The following is a 20,505-nucleotide window of genomic DNA, read 5'->3' on the forward strand; positions in this document are numbered from 1 at the left end:
TCAGTTCTCTCCTCTGATGGAAGCGATAATTTAACAATCCGTCAGCTTAACCAGACTTTGAACTTTGATAAAATAACACGAGGATGACGTCCGATTCATATAAATGAATATCAACCTCATGCGGGCCGGCGATGAGATGTATCCTCAGCAGTTAATGCTGTGTATTGGAAACATCCTCTTTGTCCTGTGTGGGGACCTGCACTGTGACCACGCCTCGGGTATGGACCGCGTTGTCAAACTCAATCACACTGAGCTGGACCCAGCTTCATCCAGGACCCTCCAGGGCCTCTTCCTACAATTACACCCTGACAGGGGTCACGACCCCGCAGACCCCGCTCCTCTGTGAGCAACCTGCGGGCTCTGCTGCCTGTTTCACTTCACCACAGCCGGCAGAGAAGCAGAGTGAAGGAATTACATCTGTAATCTTGGGCTGCAATCAAACGATGTTGTAATAGTGCAATTTGGGCCAAAAATATCTCCGACTTAGAGGATTCAGGGGCAAAAATTACCTTTCATACGCAGGGAACCCATGTAGGATGTAGAATGCCAAAAGATTAGTGGACATGAGGAGCTAAATAATTATAATTTCTCACACAAATTAAATAAATTGCAGGAAATTTACTTGAATGACGTATTTGTATATTGCTGTATTACTATACTTAGTTGTTTTTCTTGTTATTGACATACACATTTTAAAAAGTATCTGAATACTTGACCCACCACTGTATACAGTCCATGTTAACAAATAACTATCTGACCCTGCAGGTACTTAAACATTTATATCATTGTACTATACATACATACACAACAGCAGTGGGAGTGAGTGTGTGTTGATAAGAGTATTAGTTCACAATGAAAATGCTTCCATGTAGTTTGATATCTCAACCAAACTAAACTTTTTATAATCTGTGAATAATCATAAGTGAACAAGATGGTTTTTTCTATTAGAAATGCAGCAATGTACTTTGGCTGGTTAGCAAGTCTGTATTTTAGTAAACTGAACAGGGGATCTCATAAGCATTTAAACTGAACAATGTAACAGTAAAAGACAGAAAACAATCTTCCCACATTAATTTCTTTCTTTTACTTGGTTTTGACTTAATCTAGAGACTGAACTCAAAAGATCACTAAAATAATGCTTACACATCCACCAGCGAGGATCTCTGCAGGCAGAGGGATGGTATCATCTTGTGTGGTGAACTTGTCTCTGACAAAATCATTCACCTGGAAAAAAAAGAGAAAGAGAGGAGGGTGGGAGGGGGGCATCAAGAAAAAAAAGCAGATGAGACACAATCCCAATCTTGATAGCAGGGCATTAATGTTAACTTGTGGTTGCAGTCACATCTTGATTGCGAAGAGTGTATTTCTTCTAGGCTCCATGTATGTTTTTCATTCACAGTGAATCATTCAGAGCAACTTTTTGAGTACCTTAAGCTACACAGTGGAATGACTTGCCGTAAGTTTGATAGCTTTCTCCGGGGCAACGCCAATGAGCTGCGGGAGGAGACCTGCAAAATATTATTCATAGATACCATTAGAATACCTGAAAGAGAGACAAAGTCTGGCCTGAAATGAATGCACATTTTTATCTCCGCTGAATGAATACATCCACTGACAGCTTCGGCAATGTAAGCTGCAGGGTTCTTGTGTGCCTAAAACAAACCCATAAATATTTACAGATGTGGCTGATACATCTGATGCCCCAAAACACAAAGGTCCCATTGAAATTGAACAAAAGTCCAAAAATATGAAACTGCTGGTGCGTATGGGATCAGCATTGTTGAGGCCTGATCCCACTGTTGGTGGGGAACAGAGAGAGCTGTGTGGTCACGGACAAGATCGGGGGCGGAGTGGGGGGGGCCGGGTGCTACGGTGGCGATAACCGCCGTACTGTTTCACCGTCTGTCCTTCATCAAGCCAGATAAACTTCTGAAGGAGCTGCTGAGTGACTGCTGCTGGTATGCAGCCAGAAAACAGCCGAGCGTGTCTGTCTCTGAGTCAATCACCCTCTTATCATGTGCAAGAGAGGAGGAAAGGGAGGCAGGGGGAAGCAGATCAGAGCAACAAAGAGCTGCAGTGGTGGAGGTAGCAGTAGATGGCAGTCTTGACTTCCTTCATATGCACAGCCCGAGGGTAGAAGTGTTGTATATCACAAGCCTTCAGCACCATTATCACCATCCGCGCAGAGGCAGATCAGACACTGCTACTACATGAGCACTGCTGGTCATTTTCCTCGGGGAGCTCTCCCAGGTATTGAGATAATGAAAACGCGGCCCCTGGGTGTTGCTGCATTCACTGCTGAACAGGGAGGGCAAAGGTTTCTGGTGTCAATTAGCAGCCCATGCTGCTGATATTAGCACACTGACAAATCCTTGCACTCTCCCATTAGATGGTTTGTTTTCCACAAGACTCACATTCTGGCCTGCACACAGATTTCTGGTCCTTTTACGCACTATGAAATCTGTAAAGGATTACCTCTGTAGAATCCGAAGAAGCCCTCGTAACGGAGCACCTTCTTCGCGCAGTCAAAGCTGTTCTTGTACATCAGCTCTCCTACAAAGGAGCCTGTGGAGCGTTGGTTCTGCATGCGCGTCTTCACCAGGTCGATGGGGTACACAGCCGTGGCACCGGTGGCTGCAAAACACACACATTCATCACCTTTTGAAATCTTTGTTCTGTTTCTGTTCACGTTACCAATCATTTACATACAGATTTATTAGCTTGTATGGTTTTCTTAGGTACATACTGAAAACTGTGAGGATTACAGCTGCAACTAACAATTCTTTTCATTATCCATTAATGGTTTTGTCTATAAGATGTAAAAAAAAAAATAAATTATAATTTCACCAAGCTCAAGGTGGCATTTTTACATTTCTTGCTTTGCCCGACCAAGAATCCAAAACCTAAAGATGATCAATTTAATATTACAGATGGCAAAGAAAAGCAGCAAATCCTCACATTTGAGAAGCAGAAACTAGTAATGATTGGCCTTTTTGCTTGAAAAATGACTGGATCATTCAATCAATGGTCAAAATTTTCAAGCTCTTGGGCCGTCCTCTAGGTGCATATGAGCCATCTTGTCACCCTAATTTCTTATTTAGTGTCCTACGGAGAGACTAATAGACCTGTGGTTGTGTATTAAGTATTGCACAGAGTAGGAAGTCTGTTAACGCTACAGGAAGTTGCACTAAACTCCTGCTCTCAGCTTGTCTTGTCTGACATGAGTGGTTGCTGTAATGACACAAACAGCTCAGTCAGCACAGCGGCTGGGTAAGAAGCAGTTCATTATCACTGGAAAGACATGACAGTTTTACCCAATTCCTGGTGATATACATCTTTTTTTGATGAATGAGGATTGATAGGTCTTAGGGACAGCACACACACACACACAGGGACAGAGTGTGTTTCTATCTGAGGGCCAGTTATGTCAGAGGCTCCTTGTATCCTTGTATCCTTCCAGTGTAATTAGACGGAGATTCCAGAGTCTGCGGTTCCGGAAGATTTGTGTCATTCCAAAGCTTTGACTCCAACGACAGCCTGGAGCCATCGGTGGCACGGCAGCACAATGTCGGAGCCTCACATCACAACCCCTCTCCCTGCAGCACAATGGCCGGCCCCGGGGCCTCGGCGCGCCAGTCTGGCCGGCTAAGGTTACCCCTCAGGCGGGCCGGGGGCTCTGCCGCAGACATGTCACTCACCTCCAGCGATTGAGCCCAGAGAAAACCTGTAGGCAGACTCTGCAGCCTGGAGCCAGATGGGCCGAGTCGTTTCGTGAGCGTGCTGTATAGGAGAAAAAGACACCAGCGGTCAAATGAATCTGGAGAAAGACGGGGGGATCAGAACACTAAGCATGAATCGGCTGGCTATTAAACTAGAGCGAACCAGATACATTGTGGAAAGAAAAATGCTATGGAGTACTCAACGACGGAGGAAGGCGATGGAATGTGGTCATGTCATATAACGTCTGATTCATCATCAGCCAGTATTAAATGTCACTGGCAGACCAGCTCTGGAGACACTGACTGACTGTGTGAACCTGTGGCTGACTTTTCCACACATGCTACTTGTGGGAGGCTTCAAGTTAAAGGTCTTCTTTTATTTTTATAACAAAATATAATTTCTCTCTTATCTACTTGATCTCTGGATTGGTGTTTGATGTTGAAATCAGAGCCCCTTTATTTTCACTGTGGTGCAGGGAAACAGATTAGCTCCACCAGCCTTTTCCATGTACAGATAAGTATCTACATGAATATCACACAGTCCGAGTGAGACTCTGTTTAAGAATGTGTGTGTGCAGGTTGAGTAACTTCTCCCGGGCCAGATGAGAAAAGAGCAGAGCAGATCAGTCTTTTCCTCTTCCCAGATGCTTCCACCGAGGGTTGCATGCTAACAAGATCGAGGTCTTGATCAAAGGGTTTAAACAATTAGCCTACTTCCACTAAAGGGCAGGCCTGAGAATTGCAGCATCCCCCCCAAAGGAATCAAATTCCAGACCTCTGAGCATGAGTCCCAGGAGCATGAGTGGCCTGAAAGCTCTGACCACAGCCTGATATAGAGCCCTGTTATCCGGTGGAGGCAGGAACTATTTTGTTCTCCCACATCCACCTTGACTCCTACTCCCCTCCCGCCATTAGCAGACTTTGCTAAAGGCTCCTAAAACTCCTAAAGCCTCACACTGATAAAAGCCTCTTATTAGCTTCTCAGATGTGTGATTGCAGCTGATGTGTATGTGTAGCTATATTGAATAAAATGGGGAGAGCCTTTCATGGAAAGGAGCGACGCAACAATCCATTCCTCCTCTTCTATAACTACAGTATAATTGGTACTTTTATCTGGAGGTTTAAGTAATGCACTTCACAAGGGAAGAAAAACATGGGCACTCTGCTAATTCAGGGACTGAACATTCTCCATTTTTTGCTCCTTTCTGAGAAGGAAGCAGAGGGAAAGAGGAAAAGGCTTTGATAAAAGGGAGGAGGATGCGAGGTGTATTAGAGGAGTCAACCCGGCTACCTGTCTCTGGGCCTCTGCTTGGTGGTAGGGCATGGCTCCTTCCTCCAACGGGGCTATCCTCTCAATGTCTGCGTGGTTCAGCCGCCTTAACGCGCAGGGGAGGGAGGGAGTCAGGCCAGGAAAAAGCAGAAAGCCCTACATCTAATGTGGGCAGCAGCCAGTGATGTAAGATTTTCCACAGACCTTTTACTGGCATATAACTTGAAGTTACTGCAATTTTAATTCAAGTTTATATAAACAACAGACAAACAAAGCTGGATGAGTGCCAGTAGCCCAACAAGTAAATGTGTTTTGTTACACAAATATTCCCCACTGGCCTGACTCATCATAGTCTGTATCCATGTTTTATGTTTGTCTTGTAAATCAGCCAGTGGAGCCACTGTTGTTAAACTGAATGAGCAATAACTTTATCTTTACAGCCAATAAACAGACCTGTAACATATTTATTCCATTCATGGTGGAATAAAAAATAACACAGTTTTGTATAAATGTTTGGAATGCACTCAGTGGATTTGAAGACCAGCAGCAGAACCTACCTGGGTGATTACATGGACAAACATGGAAAAGTTAAGACAAGGGAGTTCTTGGTTAATTTCTGGCGACTTTCTGGTAATTTGTCTTCGTTTAGCCCTCTTTAAACCGCCATGCACATGCACAGTATCTTTTGTTTAGCACAAACCCAGCTATAATTGAGACTTTCTTTTTTATCTAACAAAGTATTAAGCTGCCTAGAGCCCAAAATACACAAATATGACACAGTTGCCAATAGAAATGTACTAATCTGTAGTCATAATTGCGCAAAATATTATTATAGAGCAGGTCTAGGTTGTAAAAAATATCATTTCACTATTCATACTCAAAAATATAGCAGAAAAATATCAATAATTCACCTAAAAAATACCTTCAAATGTTTTCTGGTGAACAGACATAGATGAGATGTTGTGCTCTGTAGCTTCTCTCTACATTATATACAATAAAATTATGTTACTGTAAATAAAACACGTTGAGTGTATTCACAGATGAAGGGGCTCCAGAGGGTTAAAACAGAGTACTTCAGAATCTTACCCGGAGTGAGAGTGGAGACCAACGAGCTGGTACAGGATGTCAATCTCCATTGGAGTGATTTGACCAAACTTATTTGCAGCATGGACAAACTCCTCTACAATGCAATAAAGAGACGAAGAAATGAAATCGTGCAAACAGGACCTCAAGTCAGTGGCAGCCTCAGTACATTAAAGTCAAACAGGAAGCAGGGTTTTCTACAGGCTAGTATTTAATAGTATTTGCAAATACTGTGCCTTGTATGTTTTGGTGTTTTGGTGAATTTTCTTGCTATTAACCAGGACGTCGAAGTAGATTACAGTGAGATATTTAAAACTATTAAATGAATTTGGTATGTGCTTCACCTCCTCATCATGGAGTACACTAACTGAGAATGCATTCTGTCTTCAGTACCCTGAGCCACTCTTTTATATGTGCTTTATATTCAGTTCTTTACTTTTACCTGCTGGGAAGCTCCATTACCATCAGGTGGTCTTTCTCAACAGAAACCTAATGGTAGTTCTTGTAGGAGGGAAAAAACAGTTTGTTATTCACTTCCCCCACAGAAACGACCTGCAACGCTCGGTTACAAGCCTGCTTCTCCGATCTCGAGTGCTTTGATGACAGACTTTTCTGTGACTGACAGCTGACACGTGAGTGTTTGCATTACACTTAAATCCCACTCATCTGATATGTTTGGTAATAGAAAAATGAATTATTTGCAAATACTATACAATTCTTTTCTAGAAGGAGAACAACCATGGAGAGGAGATAGAGGAACAGTCTACAGTTTGCATCTCAATGGGAAAGACAATTAGGAGCAGAGGTGACTGACAGATCAGTTACACAGGTCTACACGTATGAGGTGATCTGATTACCAGGTTAAAAATGTTCATTTACCTTGGTAATTTAGTGCTACAGTTAAGAGTTCCCTGTGTGCTCACTCACACCACTCTGTCAAGAAAGTCAAAACATGATGGCACAGCTACATTTCATTCCACATAGAAAATGCACACATGACGACTTTCAGTGATGTCAGTAGTGTCTCAGGTGTACCTTTGGTAACAAGTGTGTCTTTGTGGGTGCCTGCGAGGGTGCTGTAAATCTTGCGGATGAGCTCCATGTTGTTGAGGAGGGCGTTGAAGGCATTGAAGTAGGAGAAGCTCACCATGTGGGAGGTGCTGCCTCCTGCAGCCTAGAGAAAGATCCAAACATCTGTCATTGCTTGATCTTCTTATATCCTCTTAAATCCTCATTGTTCTGCTAATTGACAGCCGCACTTTAAAATATAAATTACAAGCATGGACGTCCAAGCTGAATGTGGGCTCCCTGGATGCTAATCTTTTACTTTCGTTTTTCAAGTTGTGATCACATTTGATTCATTGTTATTCTAAAAAAAATATCAATTACAGCCACTTAAAATGTCTAAAAACTGGTGATGAACTTTTTCTAGAACTCACTGAAACCAGGTTCTCCTCGACAAACGGAGTCAGCATGTGGTGTCTGATGGTGGCCATGATGTCGCTGAAGTCCAGTGCAGTGATGGTACCACTTTTGTTCTTGTCTTTTTGTGCAAACGCCTGGCGGGCATGCTCCAACTGCAGCTCCTGCAGCAACACACACACACACAGACAGGAGGTCAAGCTGTTAGCTGCCAAAGAGGAGCAAAGAAAGTGTTCCTGTGATGAGGGCCAGCGCATTACAAGGCAACAGAGGAACAGAACCGATGATGAAGAACTGGATGAAAGTGTAATAATATCAGTGTTGGACGGATGTGAAAGTCATCGGATGTGACGGTGTCAGACACTGGCTTTTGTAATCAGTGTCTCTCTGGAAACTAATGGAAACCATGTCCCGAGAAGTCTGATCCCCAGAGCCGAGCAGAGCGGTTGGTGAGACGGCCGGCAGGTGTGTCTGCAGGAAAATGATTCAATATGACAACCATGCAATCAGATGGGGATGCAGGGGGAGGCTGACCCCGGGTCAGTCTCTGCCGTCAAAGCTCATCGCAGATCACAGAGAAGCGTCCCTGCAATATTCAGCTGTTACTTCTTCTTTACACTCTGGTTCTGATAACCTAATCAGTGGATTGTTGCTGAAGTTTAATTCTCACAATGTTTGTCTGATTATATTGTTCACAAATGTTCTACTTTGTTTGCACGCACTGAAGTTTCAAGTCCAGCTTAATACTGCAACAACCACAAGGTGGCAGAGCCAAGACTGTATGAAAAAAAGAATCAATTCGACACACTGATCTGTGCTTTTTTTGTGTGTTTTGAGTAGTTTTTGGTTAAAAGAAAGGAAATGTGCTTGGACGTGACAGAAAAACAAGACAATAATAATGATAGATGTGAATAAAATCCTGCACACACAAAAGTCTTTGGTGTAGCGGTGGGAAGCCCTAGTCTAGTATGATAAACCACAAAGTGCTCTGAGGGATCCCACACTGCAGCGGAGCCTGTCTAACTCCCAGACCACCCAGATTCTGCCTGAGACCACAGCTCTCGACTCCAAACCAGGTTCCTCCCTGGTCGCACTGCTGCCGATGTCACAGCACAGAGGTAAAAGTGAGATACAGGCAATAACCAATAAAGCAAAACAACGTTAAGTGTCCAAATGGTGCACTGGGGTACCACAAACCACTAGATCATCTGAGGAGACGCAACTCCACACCACAGCTCCATGATCTTAAGATCATACGGTACGTGGCATGTGGTTCCTGTTACGACATTTCCGTTTCTCCCTCAGCAGGACAAAGACGTCTCGCTGTGAGATGCAGGTGATGATTATGAATGGTTTAAGATTTATTGATGTGAACTTTCCAAGATGTTGGAAAAAAAATCTGGGTCACCAAGCGACACGCTGACGTTGATGAACACTCTGATGGAAAGGGGCAGGAACACTCAATGCTAATGGGTGGTAGTGATGCCGTATAACAAGCAAGGAGGGAGGGGAAGCCGTTGTGCCGGAGGAAGTGCTACAGCCAGCGAGTTCATTACATCCCGTCTCTATTTAGGGTTTTTTTTTTTTTGTTATTGAGTTCTTGGTTCAGTTCCATGTTTGCTTCCAATACAAGTTGCAGAAATAGTCCAGCATTTTGGTAAATCCACTTACTTCTTGCCCAGAATTAGATAAGAATATTGATACCACTCCTTTATCTGACCATTATGTGGAGCTAGCAGCCGGCTAGCTTAGCATAACATACAGACTTTTACAAGGGGTTCTGCATATGTCTATTGTTCTGCACAGTGACAGTTTAACCAAATCTAAGAAATAGCCTTTGACATAAATATTCACAACTACATGAAACCACAAATTGTTGTTTTTATACTTTGTACGGATTAAACAAAACAGATACTGAATTATAACTAACCATACATATGTAACTATAACTAACAATTATTTTTGTCATCTGCCAATAGTTTTCTTGATTAATCAATTAATTGCTTGGTCTATTTTAATAATAAGAATATTTTAAAATGTCAGTCACTATTACCTGGAGCACGGGTATTCAATTAAAAATTCAAAGAGGTCCAGTTAGAGAAAATTTCCTCAAGCAAACAAGCATCATAATATCTAACCTGTGTTATCCTTCAGGACTACATGCACTCAATTGCCAGTTTGTTAGGTACACAGACTAATGCAGTCTAATACAACAGCCCTACAATCAGTCCTCATTTATGGTTATAATGTTCAGTTTTTGCTGAAACGAGGTGTAGATTCAACTGCATGGTTATTCTGGAGGATATAGTTGCTGATGCTATTGACCTGAGGTGCTTCTGTTATTCCATCTACCCTCATTGATATCAGGTGGGGTGGACAAAATAAAAGAAACCCCTGCCAGTATAACACAATGCAGGTCACCACAAACTGCATCCCCCGAAATGACCAGGCAGTTGAATCTAAACCTCTCTCAGTTTCTTCAATATTAATAAATGTTCTTTTCTTATTTCAGGTAAAATACGGGCTGTATTTAAACATAACACACAGGCTCTTAGATGATTTAGTGTCTGAGTCCTCAAATCAAATTTGAATCACTTTGACACTTAATAATAGCCACGATGTCTGAACATGACATCCTCATTTTGAACTGAAGAATGAACATGTAAGAGTCCATTCTTGGTTAAAACCTCTGTTTTCGCTGTCCATCTTTCCCTTTTTAGAGAACGCCATTTGAAATTACTTTTCTCTGACTCACTTGTTACTCAGACTGCCGTCTCTCATCTCTCCCTTGTCTGTATTTCACTCACTGACTGAGTTGCGATGCTTCAGAATACAGATTTGATTGGCTGAGTAGCATCATGTGAGATGATTTACAATGACTGCAATTGGTATGTGAGTTCTCAATAATTTATCAGTTATAGGTTCAAATCCAGATTAGATGGCATCTGGCTCAGACCTGCAGCCAAAAATTAATCAATTTATTATAATGTTAAAACAAGGAGGAGCAGAACATTTTCACACTAAGAAGCTTAATCAAGATGATGTTCAGAGTTTTTACCTAAGAATTACTAAATCGATCCATCTATTATCAAAATAGTTGGTAAATGTTTTTCTACTTACTAGTTAGTTAGTGAGCATTAAAGGTGCTGGTATGTGTATTGATACCTTCAGCAGTGCCCGGCTGGCTGTTTCCTCATTTCCACTCTTTATGCTGAGATATGCTGCTGTAGGAGGTTTCATATTCACAGACATGAGAGTGTAGTATCAAATGTCTCACCTGACTCTCTGCAGGAAAGGGAATAAGCATTTTTCCAAAAATATAAAACTATTCCTTTTACTGTAACTATAACACTTGACTGTGAAAAACATGTCTGACCAGTGATCAGTGTCAGAAATTCAGTATCCAATTAGTCTGACAAACAGTCTCCACTTCTGTTCCAGAGTTACGGTGTTGAATAACGTCCAGAACAGTTTTTTTGCGGAACATTATGACGTCTCAGTTAAGTTGACCTTTGACCTTTCGGATATAAAATGCCATCACTTCATCATTTCTATTAGACATTTGTGTGAAATTCTGTCATAATTAGTGTGTGAATTCTGAACATAGTGCAGCACAGTGGTACAGTGGTGCAGTGGTTCGCACTGTCACAACAAGAAGGTTCCAGGTTCGAATCCACTGGCTTGTGGTTTGAACCTTGAACCTTTCTGTGTGGAGTTTGCACGTTCTCTCCGTGCTTGCATGGGTTTTCTCTGAGCACTCCGGCTTCCACCCACAGTCCAAAGACATGCAGGTTAATTGGTGACTCTAGATTTCCCGTAGGTGTGAATGTGAATGGCTGCAATTGCCTGGTGACCAGTCCAGGGAGTACCCCGCCTCTCGCCCCACTGTCAGCTGGGATTGGTCCCCACGACCCTTAAGGATAAGCAGTATGGACATTGGATGGATTCTGAACATATTTTACAGTCACAGTGCTCTTTCGCCACCAAAATCTTTCAGTTCATCCTTTAGTCCAAATGAAAGTTTGTGCCAAATTTAAAGAAATCCCTTGAGGCGTTCCTGAGATATAATGGAATGACCGGATGCATGCTCATACATACGCATAGACAGACAACACGAGAAAAAAACCCATCTCTAGTCACATGGAGGCATAATAAAACAGATGAAGGTGTGGATAAAATCTATACCTGCAGAAACTGTGTGAACTCCGCGTAGCTGAGGTTCTTGTTTCTTTCATGGCCGAAGTGCAGCCTGATGAACTCACAGTCCCAGTTGAAGGGAATGTGGTGGTGAACTGTGGTCTGGCTGAAGATGTCGCGTACATTCTCTGGAAGAGTGAGACATGAATGAGCAATAACAAGACACAGAGGGAGAGACATGCCAGATGCAATTGTAACGTCCATCTCACGTCCTCATTCCACTTGTAGGGAACCTCGTTAAAGTCGAGGAAAGAGTCATTTGGACTGCGAGGCTGAATGTGCTGTTTGACAGTCCCCAGCCCTTTTACATTTTGAGGGTTTTGAAACCATCCAGGAAATTTTCTGCATAAGCACGGCGCTCAATTACAGTCGTCTTTATGGAGGCCCGTGGCACAGACAGAGCACAGCAACGGCTTCCCCGTAAGACTCTGCATCTCTTGGTTTATGACATGCTGGATTCATTTCTCTCCTTGTCAGACGGAGCTGGTTATAATGTGATGGTGCACACAGCTCGCTTGCTGTCCTGCCCTGAGATGAAACTTTAAGAATAATAGCTACTAGCATAAGTCACACATACAAAGTACATGGCCACCACTATGGACTACACATGCTTTAGTAAGAATAGCACTTGTGACCCCAATGTTTAACATTATACTCAAATGCAACTTGAACCCATCCCTCTTGTAGTTGTTTTGGTATTTTCCATCATCTTTATCATCCTTTTCCATTACTTATCAATTAAAACTAGGACAGAAAAGCATCTTTAATACCTGTCATTACCTACATGAACATCTTTAGTCAAATAGAGTTATTCTAATTTTATGGTGTTTAAGCTACAATATATGCATAACATGATGCTTAGTCTCCTGCAATTGAGCATGAAGTACACCCCCACACCAGCGTGCCGACATTAACCAGCAGGTACATACCAAATGAGATGTTCCCTGTGCCAGTCTTGTCAAACAACTGAAAGGCAACTATGAACAGGGCATCCGGGGCACATAGAACTGATTCAAAGGCCAGAAACTCCTGGAAAGAGATCAGTCTGTTTGGACAAGAAAGAAAGAGTGCTATCTGAACAAAGGACATGTGTTTCTTTGGCAAAATTACAGAAGCTACAACTGCATCACAGTCTGTCCTGAAAAACCCATTTAAACACATGTAAGGACAAAAGGACAGCAAGCAAATGCAGTAATGTGATACTACGTCTATTTTTCAGCTGAGCTTCAAAGTCCGTGCTTGACCTTCGAAACAGCATTTGACCAAACAATTTCACAAACAACAAGGTCCATTTAGCAACTCTTCTGGAGCTTTCAATCCTATCACATGAACTCCATCAACAAATGGAGTTTGCCCAGTTGTCACAGAAATTGTTGATGCTCAGATTTCCATTTTTTGTGAGCACCTAAGGAGCTTCTCTTCTTCTGTGGTCTTGATTAAAGTTCATTCTATTATATTCTATTATTGATTTTATAAACTATATACATGTATTTTTATTAATAACAAAATTAAATGAGCATTAAGCTCAGCTTTTAAGCCAACACAGACGAGAATCCTTAATCCTTATTTATGAGTGATATTGGAGGTCTAACTGCTGCTCTACTCTCCAATTAAAGGTGCAGCTCGAATCAGGTACCGCAGACATATTTTGACTTATCTTATCACTAGATATTAAATCAATCAGCTGCAGGTATAAAACTGACTGATAAAGATTCCTATTTACTCTGCAAGTGCCAGTGAGATAAATCATTAACAGACTCTTTGGCACCCGATAGACACGTTGGTGGCGCAATAGAGCAACAGGTGGGGCACTGGAAAGAAAAGAAAATATTATAGACGCTTTATGAGAATTTGGTGTTAAAGTGGTTACTGGCTGCTTGATCATGTGATTTCCAGATGGTTTGTTGACTTCAAAGTGCCTTAAAAACCTCATCAAACAGGAAAATACGGTTGGATTTGTCTCTAATATCTATAAAAACTAGCTTGTTGTTAACAAATGGAAGTCAAGAGGGAGCAAATGTATTTTCTATATTTTGGCCAAGACGTCACTTTACTGGTGCAATAAATGTACAGGAATTTGGGACGCAAGTTCAGGAACATATCACCAAAACACATACTAACAGAATTACAGTCAGTACATGTCACAGCTAACAAGGCGGTGCTGTGCACCTCCTGGCATGCTTGTAATCTTGTGTAATAGTATCATGTGTAGTAGTTCATGTACTGTAATACTGTGCTGAGAGCCTGTTATGTGTAAATTCCAGTTTCCAATTATGAAGTAACATGTACTTTTATGTACGTTAAAAAAGCAGCAGCTCCTTCAAACTACAAAGCTGTCGCCTCAACGAGAAACACAATAGAAAAATCATTACCAAAGGGGATTGAAACACAAACACAGAGGCCTCTTATTTTAGACCAGAAATATGTATTAGAGTTGAAACTGTGAATTTAAGAGTGCCCAAAAATCAAAAGGTCTACAAAACTTTTGGTGAGAAAATACACACACAAACTGGAATAACCATTGACCTACATGTGGTAGCTTTACTTATTTCACTATAGGCGCTCACCCATCTTTAGTAGTGTCAGCCACTCCAGCTATCAGCTCCACAGTTTTGGGATTGTGCTGAGGCTGTGCATGAAGACCCAGGTAACTCTGTACAAAGTCCCTGGGGGTCATGTAATGCTCTCCATCCTCCACCACGCTGGCATACTGCAGAGGAGACACAGGCAGAGCTGTCAACAACATGGAACTTAAATGTCTCATAACATGGATTTAGATTAGGAATCGGTAGCGTAGAATTTCCTTTGTGTGCATAGAAAGAAAATGATGTGTAGTACTGAATACAATGAGAGAAAAAAAACAGCCAATAATAGATAATAGATAACAAGTCTGTTTCTGCTGCGGGTCTCTCAATTGGTTTCTCTTTTCTTTGCAACAATAAGGTGTCTGTGTATAGCTTTCAATACCAGCACATGTGGTTCTCAATTTACTGGCCCTGCACAGTGCTTTAAATGTATACAATGCTTTGCTGCATCCCATCATCACAAACAGTTTTGAAAAGCATCAGTTTCTTTCAAATCTTTGTCACCCTTTTACTTCGTGTGAGGCAGAGATAAGTCTCTCCTCGTGCTACGTACAAACACATTCATCTCATCTACATATGGAGGAGATACACAATTACATTTAAAAGGAAAAATATCAGATGCACGACATACAATACACCCAGTACACTTTAATAAACACGCACTGCACTACATGTAATAACTATGTTCATGATTAGTGTTTTGTTGATAAGGGAACAGTGGTTGTATTACGATGTTTTAACCTTTATTTATTCAGAGAAGTGGTGCTCAGAGCCAGGCAGTCTTTGTCAGGAACACCCTGTTCACAGTTACACACTGGAAGAAGGCCGGTTCAGTCTGCTGCTCACTGAGCAGCTCCACTGGAGCAGTTTGGGGTTCAGGGCCGTGCTGGAACCGGGTCTGATCCCGATATGGATAAAATCTACTTTCATGTCACATGTAATTTCATACTGCAATACTGATATATCATTTTGATATACTACATTTTCTGGATATTCAATTGAGTAACCATGGTTACCATGAGTAACCATTAGTAACTGTTTATGAATACAGTAAGCAGATGAGAATTTTTATTTCAGGCTTATAGAGTAAATGATGTGCCTGAAAACTCAAAGTACTTCATCACATTAATGGAAAAAAAAAACTGATTTTACTTTTACCATAAATCAGGTGTCAGACAACCAGAGACTATAGCTCCTGTTTGATACTTTGGTACAAAACAGTGCAACAAGAGACAGTTAACTAATCTTAGTTACTTTAAAGTATATACTGTAATAATGCCCAAACCTAATTTGAATTATCAAATAAATAGTGCACAGTGGCAATAATCAGTAACCATCACCACCATCAGCAGCCGAAGCAGCACTGTGCTGAACCTGAGATCTCAGTCAGGCTTTAAGACGTACGGTCATTTTTAGAGCCTGGGTTGGGTTTCATGTTGGAACAGAGATAGCTCTGGAAACACAAGCGCCACATGAACTGGCAACAGAAAGGCCACTCTCGTGGGTCTAAGCCAAGCCCGGATAGAGAGAGCATGAGATAAACAGAGAAGGAGCGAGGGAGGGGACCTTCACGCCAAGTGTTTTCAGGCCCACAATTCAATGCACTCTGCTGAATTAATGTTTTAAGTGAAAATATTAATTCCAAGCAATTTATTGCCACATTACTCCGTCACATGATTGTGTATCCATTCACCCTCACAGTAGGCCTCAAGTAGTTCTTAATTAAATTATAGAGGCAGTCAGACCGAGCTTCCAGTAATTAACTCTCCCACCTTAATATGCGTTACAAATTGCGCAGTCCTCTTATAGCAGAGTCAAGAGGCGACTTGTGTCTCAAACAGAACAGGAACAAGTTTATACTCTAAACAAGACCTGAAGGGGTAAACAAGCCTACACGCCAATACCGAGGATTTGTTTCTCTGAAGGGTAGAGGACAGAGCTGAAGAACAAAACCCAGGCTACACATATGAAGTCAAAGCGAAGGGGAGACTGTCTGTCGAAGCAGATCCAAAATTAGTTGAAGCATTTGTGTGACCTTTGTTGAACCAGGCATCCTAATGGGACACCACAGAGAAAGTAGACCCCTGACACACAGTTTATGCCTGTATTTGTGTAGCATTAATGCTGCATGTTTTTTGTTTCTGTGAGTCTCACCTTCAGAAAAATAGTCTTCAAGTCATGGGGGTCGCCTCTTTTTGTTGCCTGCACCTATAACACACAAGTTGGAATATGCTGTAAAAAATTAGCCAGATTATCACGATGCTGCCTGTAATTAAGGCTTCACTTGGCTACTTTGCCAAATGTTCAAATTGGGTGTAAGTCAACCAATAAAAGTTCAGACTGTCACTGTTTAGCTCTGATTTTAGCGCATTTTTTTTCGCTCAGCAGGATCCATCGCATACGACTGTAACAACACCACCATGCATGTGAGAATAACTCTGCTGATCCTTTAATATTACAAATGAAACCCACTTCAACATAAATATCTGACAAACACACACACACACATGCAACAGAGGAAAGAAATCACAGTTGTATCTGCCAGGCCGGCAGAGATGCGCCAATGAACAGATGCAGAAATAACACAAAGCTGCATTTAAGACAAGAGCTTTAAACCCACGCGTCCGCACAGACATGCTGTCCTCCGTATCCGACAAGCTCGCGGCCGCTTTACTGCGTTTTCAAATTATTATCTGATAAGAAATATTGACGGAGTCACCTTGACCGCCATGCTGGGTGTGACGTCAGCCGCAGAGGACGAGCGCGCGCGCCGGGCATCGGGATGACAGCGGGCACGACGGGACAGCCCGGGTATGGGGCTTTATATTTAGGCTGGGGTCCTCCCTCACTGTCCGGAGATGCTGCGGACGGACAGACGGACGGACGGAAAGGTGCATTTCCTGTCTGCGGGGGTCACAAGAGGACGTGGTCCGCCCCCAAATATAACATGAATATAATGTAAAATATTATACACACAGAGTACTGCTTCACTGTAGTACTAATATATACACAGAGTACTGCTTCACTGTAGTACTAATATTATACACACAGAGTACTGCTTCACTGTAGTACTAATATTATACACACAGAGTACTGCTTCACTGTAGTACTAATATTATACACATAGAGTACTGCTTCACTGTAGTACTAATATATACACAGAGTACTGCTTCACTGTAGTACTAATATATACACAGAGTACTGCTTCACTGTAGTACTAATATATACACACAGAGTACTGCTTCACTGTAGTACTAATATTATACACACAGAGTACTGCTTCACTGTAGTACTAATATATACACAGAGTACTGCTTCACTGTAGTACTAATATTATACACGCAGAGTACTGCTTCACTGTAGTACTAATATTATACACGCAGAGTACTGCTTCACTGTAGTACTAATATACACACAGAGTACTGCTTCACTGTAGTACTAATATACACAGAGTACTGCTTCACTGTAGTACTAATATATACACAGAGTACTGCTTCACTGTAGTACTAATATTATACACGCAGAGTACTGCTTCACTGTAGTACTAATATACACACAGAGTACTGCTTCACTGTAGTACTAATATATACACAGAGTACTGCTTCACTGTAGTACTAATATATACACAGAGTACTGCTTCACTGTAGTACTAATATATACACAGAGTACTGCTTCACTGTAGTACTAATATTATACACGCAGAGTACTGCTTCACTGTAGTACTAATATACACACAGAGTACTGCTTCACTGTAGTACTAATATTATACACACAGAGTACTGCTTCACTGTAGTACTAACACACACAGAGTACTGCTTCACTGTAGTACTAATACACACAGAGTACTGCTTCACTGTAGTACTAATATATACACAGAGTACTGCTTCACTGTAGTACTAATATAATACACACCGAGTACTGCTTCACTGTAGTACTAATATAATACACACCGAGTACTGCTTCACTGTAGTACTAATATTATATGCACAGAGTACTGCTTCACTGTAGTACTAATATTATATACACAGAGTACTGCTTCACTGTAGCACTAATATCATATACACAGAGTACTGCTTCACTGTAGTACTAATATAATACACACCGAGTACTGCTTCACTGTAGTACTAATATAATACACACCGAGTACTGCTTCACTGTAGTACTAATATTATATGCACAGAGTACTGCTTCACTGTAGTACTAATATTATATATACAGAGTACTGGTTTCCTGTAGTACCTTAAGACAAAGCAGAAAATATGTTGAAAGTCGATCTAGTTTAGAGTCCAGACAGTAATATTTGAGACTCAAAATATTTTAACCATACTTAAATAAGTAAGTAAAGGATTCAAATAGCTGTCACATGCACAGAGGATTCACAGGAGACTATGCAGCCTATAGTCCAACTTTAAAGTTTTTAATTCTTTCTCACTGACAGCCGCTCACTGTTCACTCTCCTAAAGCTGCATCAGAGCTGTTTTAAGTTACTGTTCATGCTAACTGAACATCTCCTCCTAACAGGCCTCCTGCTTCACATTAAAAGTGTTCATTTGGTGAAACATGGGGAAGCTTTTATTGTGAAGCAGTCACTGGAAATATATCTTCCACTCACATCTTGGGTGTCCCCAAATTAACCAGGACTGAAATTTTTAAAATTGTTTTATCATGTGACTAAGATTTAAGCATGTAGAGGAGCCTATATTGTGTTTGCATTGTATTCTGCATTTTGTTTTCTTCACTGGAAGAGCTCCCTAGAGCCACCATAGAGCCACCATAGAGCCCCCCCCCCTTGTCCACCAATGAATTCAAGTATCTATATGTGAGGCAAAAATTCATATGTAAAACATAGTTTAGCTGAATTATTTATGTATTAATGTTTGTGCACTTTAATAATACTGATCGGACCACAGGAAAAACCTCCAGAACTGAATCATAATTCATGAGGTACTTTAAGTAAAGTGTACAGTAAAAGTATACAGTTTCACAATCGAAATACTAAATGTGCACCACAAAATGTACCTCGGTGGTGTTCAGGCAGTGTGTCTCTTTCCAGCTCTGACTACAGTGTTTTGGCTGTTAATCAGGAAATTAATTGGAGGGTGAAAGGACTCAAGTTTTAAAGTCCAAGGCAGTAAAGTCTTGCTGTTTGAAATGACTATGACCATTTACAAGCTTAGTAACCACCCAAATTCTCTAACCACCAACCATATGATCAATACACAAACCACCTGAGCTATTGCTGCTCACCTGCATGTACACCTGTGTCACAGTTAGAGGACCGACTGCACCAAAACTGTTTAACACGACAACATTGTATTTCTGTCCTCTACTGGGGGCTTTTCTCATTCCCTGCATTTGTGGAAAAAGAAGTCCAAACGACTGTAGTTTGAAGTTCAGAGATCAAGCAGCACCTATTGCCTCCATGCAGACACAATTTGTTGCCTAAGGATTGTAAAAGGTATGGTATTGTTCAGGAAAGGGATAATCTAGTGCTGACAGTGTAGTAGAGGTAAAATTACAGCGGCTTAAACATGACTGGGTAGGTCATTCATTGGTGCACCTGGAGGACAGAATAGCTGAGGATGGGATGATAGCACAGCATTACCCAGGCTTCAGAGGGATGTTCACAATTGCACATTCCCCCGGAGAGTCAATTTCTGTTTATTGTATCGAGATATCACTGTAGTTGGGCCTAACCTGAATGACATGTTTCTTCTTGCTAAGTTGTCCAAATGAGGAGGAATTTTATCTAAAATGTGGAGTTTATCCCACATTTTTATGGCTATCATTTGATGGTTGTGTGGTGCAATATGAGTTAACCTCCTAAAATGTTAATTTCACTTGGTGGTTAATATTCTAATGGTATTTCCAAAAAAATAAGCAGCTAAACAATAAATCACTACCCTTACTCAGGAAAAAAACTGAACACAAGACAATAGAATAAAAAATAACATTTAAGAAATTAAAATTTAGGTGCCATACATACAGTATATACAGTATAGCCCAAGTAATAATGGATTTTCAGCTGATATTTGAGAATTTAGATATCATATAATATATATCAGGTGATATTCTGTTTTTAACATAAACAACATAAACACACATTTGTTTTATTTGAATCCCTTTAATTTATTTTTTAAAGAATTGTAACCACAATGTGTACTGAACAAGACATTTTATAACTATATATAACTATATACTTGTTTGATGTATGTGCACAACTTGAAAA

General features: G+C 41.2%; 1 protein-coding gene across 1 annotated transcript in view; it reads right to left on the reverse strand.

The window, feature by feature from the left end:
• The window catches only part of LOC139208053 (electrogenic aspartate/glutamate antiporter SLC25A12, mitochondrial-like), a 20,927-nt gene extending 3,866 nt beyond the window's left edge, over nucleotides 1–17,061 (reverse strand). The window contains exons 1-13 of the mRNA XM_070837599.1: nucleotides 16,996–17,061; nucleotides 16,431–16,484; nucleotides 14,259–14,401; nucleotides 12,621–12,736; nucleotides 11,680–11,819; nucleotides 7,512–7,658; nucleotides 7,108–7,246; nucleotides 6,076–6,169; nucleotides 5,011–5,095; nucleotides 3,699–3,780; nucleotides 2,476–2,634; nucleotides 1,456–1,508; nucleotides 1,144–1,224 (exon numbers count right to left, since the gene is read on the reverse strand). Coding sequence (XP_070693700.1) covers nucleotides 1,144–1,224; nucleotides 1,456–1,508; nucleotides 2,476–2,634; nucleotides 3,699–3,780; nucleotides 5,011–5,095; nucleotides 6,076–6,169; nucleotides 7,108–7,246; nucleotides 7,512–7,658; nucleotides 11,680–11,819; nucleotides 12,621–12,736; nucleotides 14,259–14,401; nucleotides 16,431–16,484; nucleotides 16,996–17,007 — 1,305 coding nt within the window. The 5' untranslated portion in view covers nucleotides 17,008–17,061. The remainder of the gene's footprint in view (nucleotides 1–1,143; nucleotides 1,225–1,455; nucleotides 1,509–2,475; nucleotides 2,635–3,698; nucleotides 3,781–5,010; nucleotides 5,096–6,075; nucleotides 6,170–7,107; nucleotides 7,247–7,511; nucleotides 7,659–11,679; nucleotides 11,820–12,620; nucleotides 12,737–14,258; nucleotides 14,402–16,430; nucleotides 16,485–16,995) is intronic.
• Nucleotides 17,062–20,505: the final 3,444 nt, after the last annotated feature.

The sequence above is a fragment of the Pempheris klunzingeri genome, chromosome 10 (genome assembly GCF_042242105.1).
Source record: "Pempheris klunzingeri isolate RE-2024b chromosome 10, fPemKlu1.hap1, whole genome shotgun sequence".
Classification (NCBI taxonomy): domain Eukaryota; kingdom Metazoa; phylum Chordata; class Actinopteri; order Acropomatiformes; family Pempheridae; genus Pempheris; species Pempheris klunzingeri.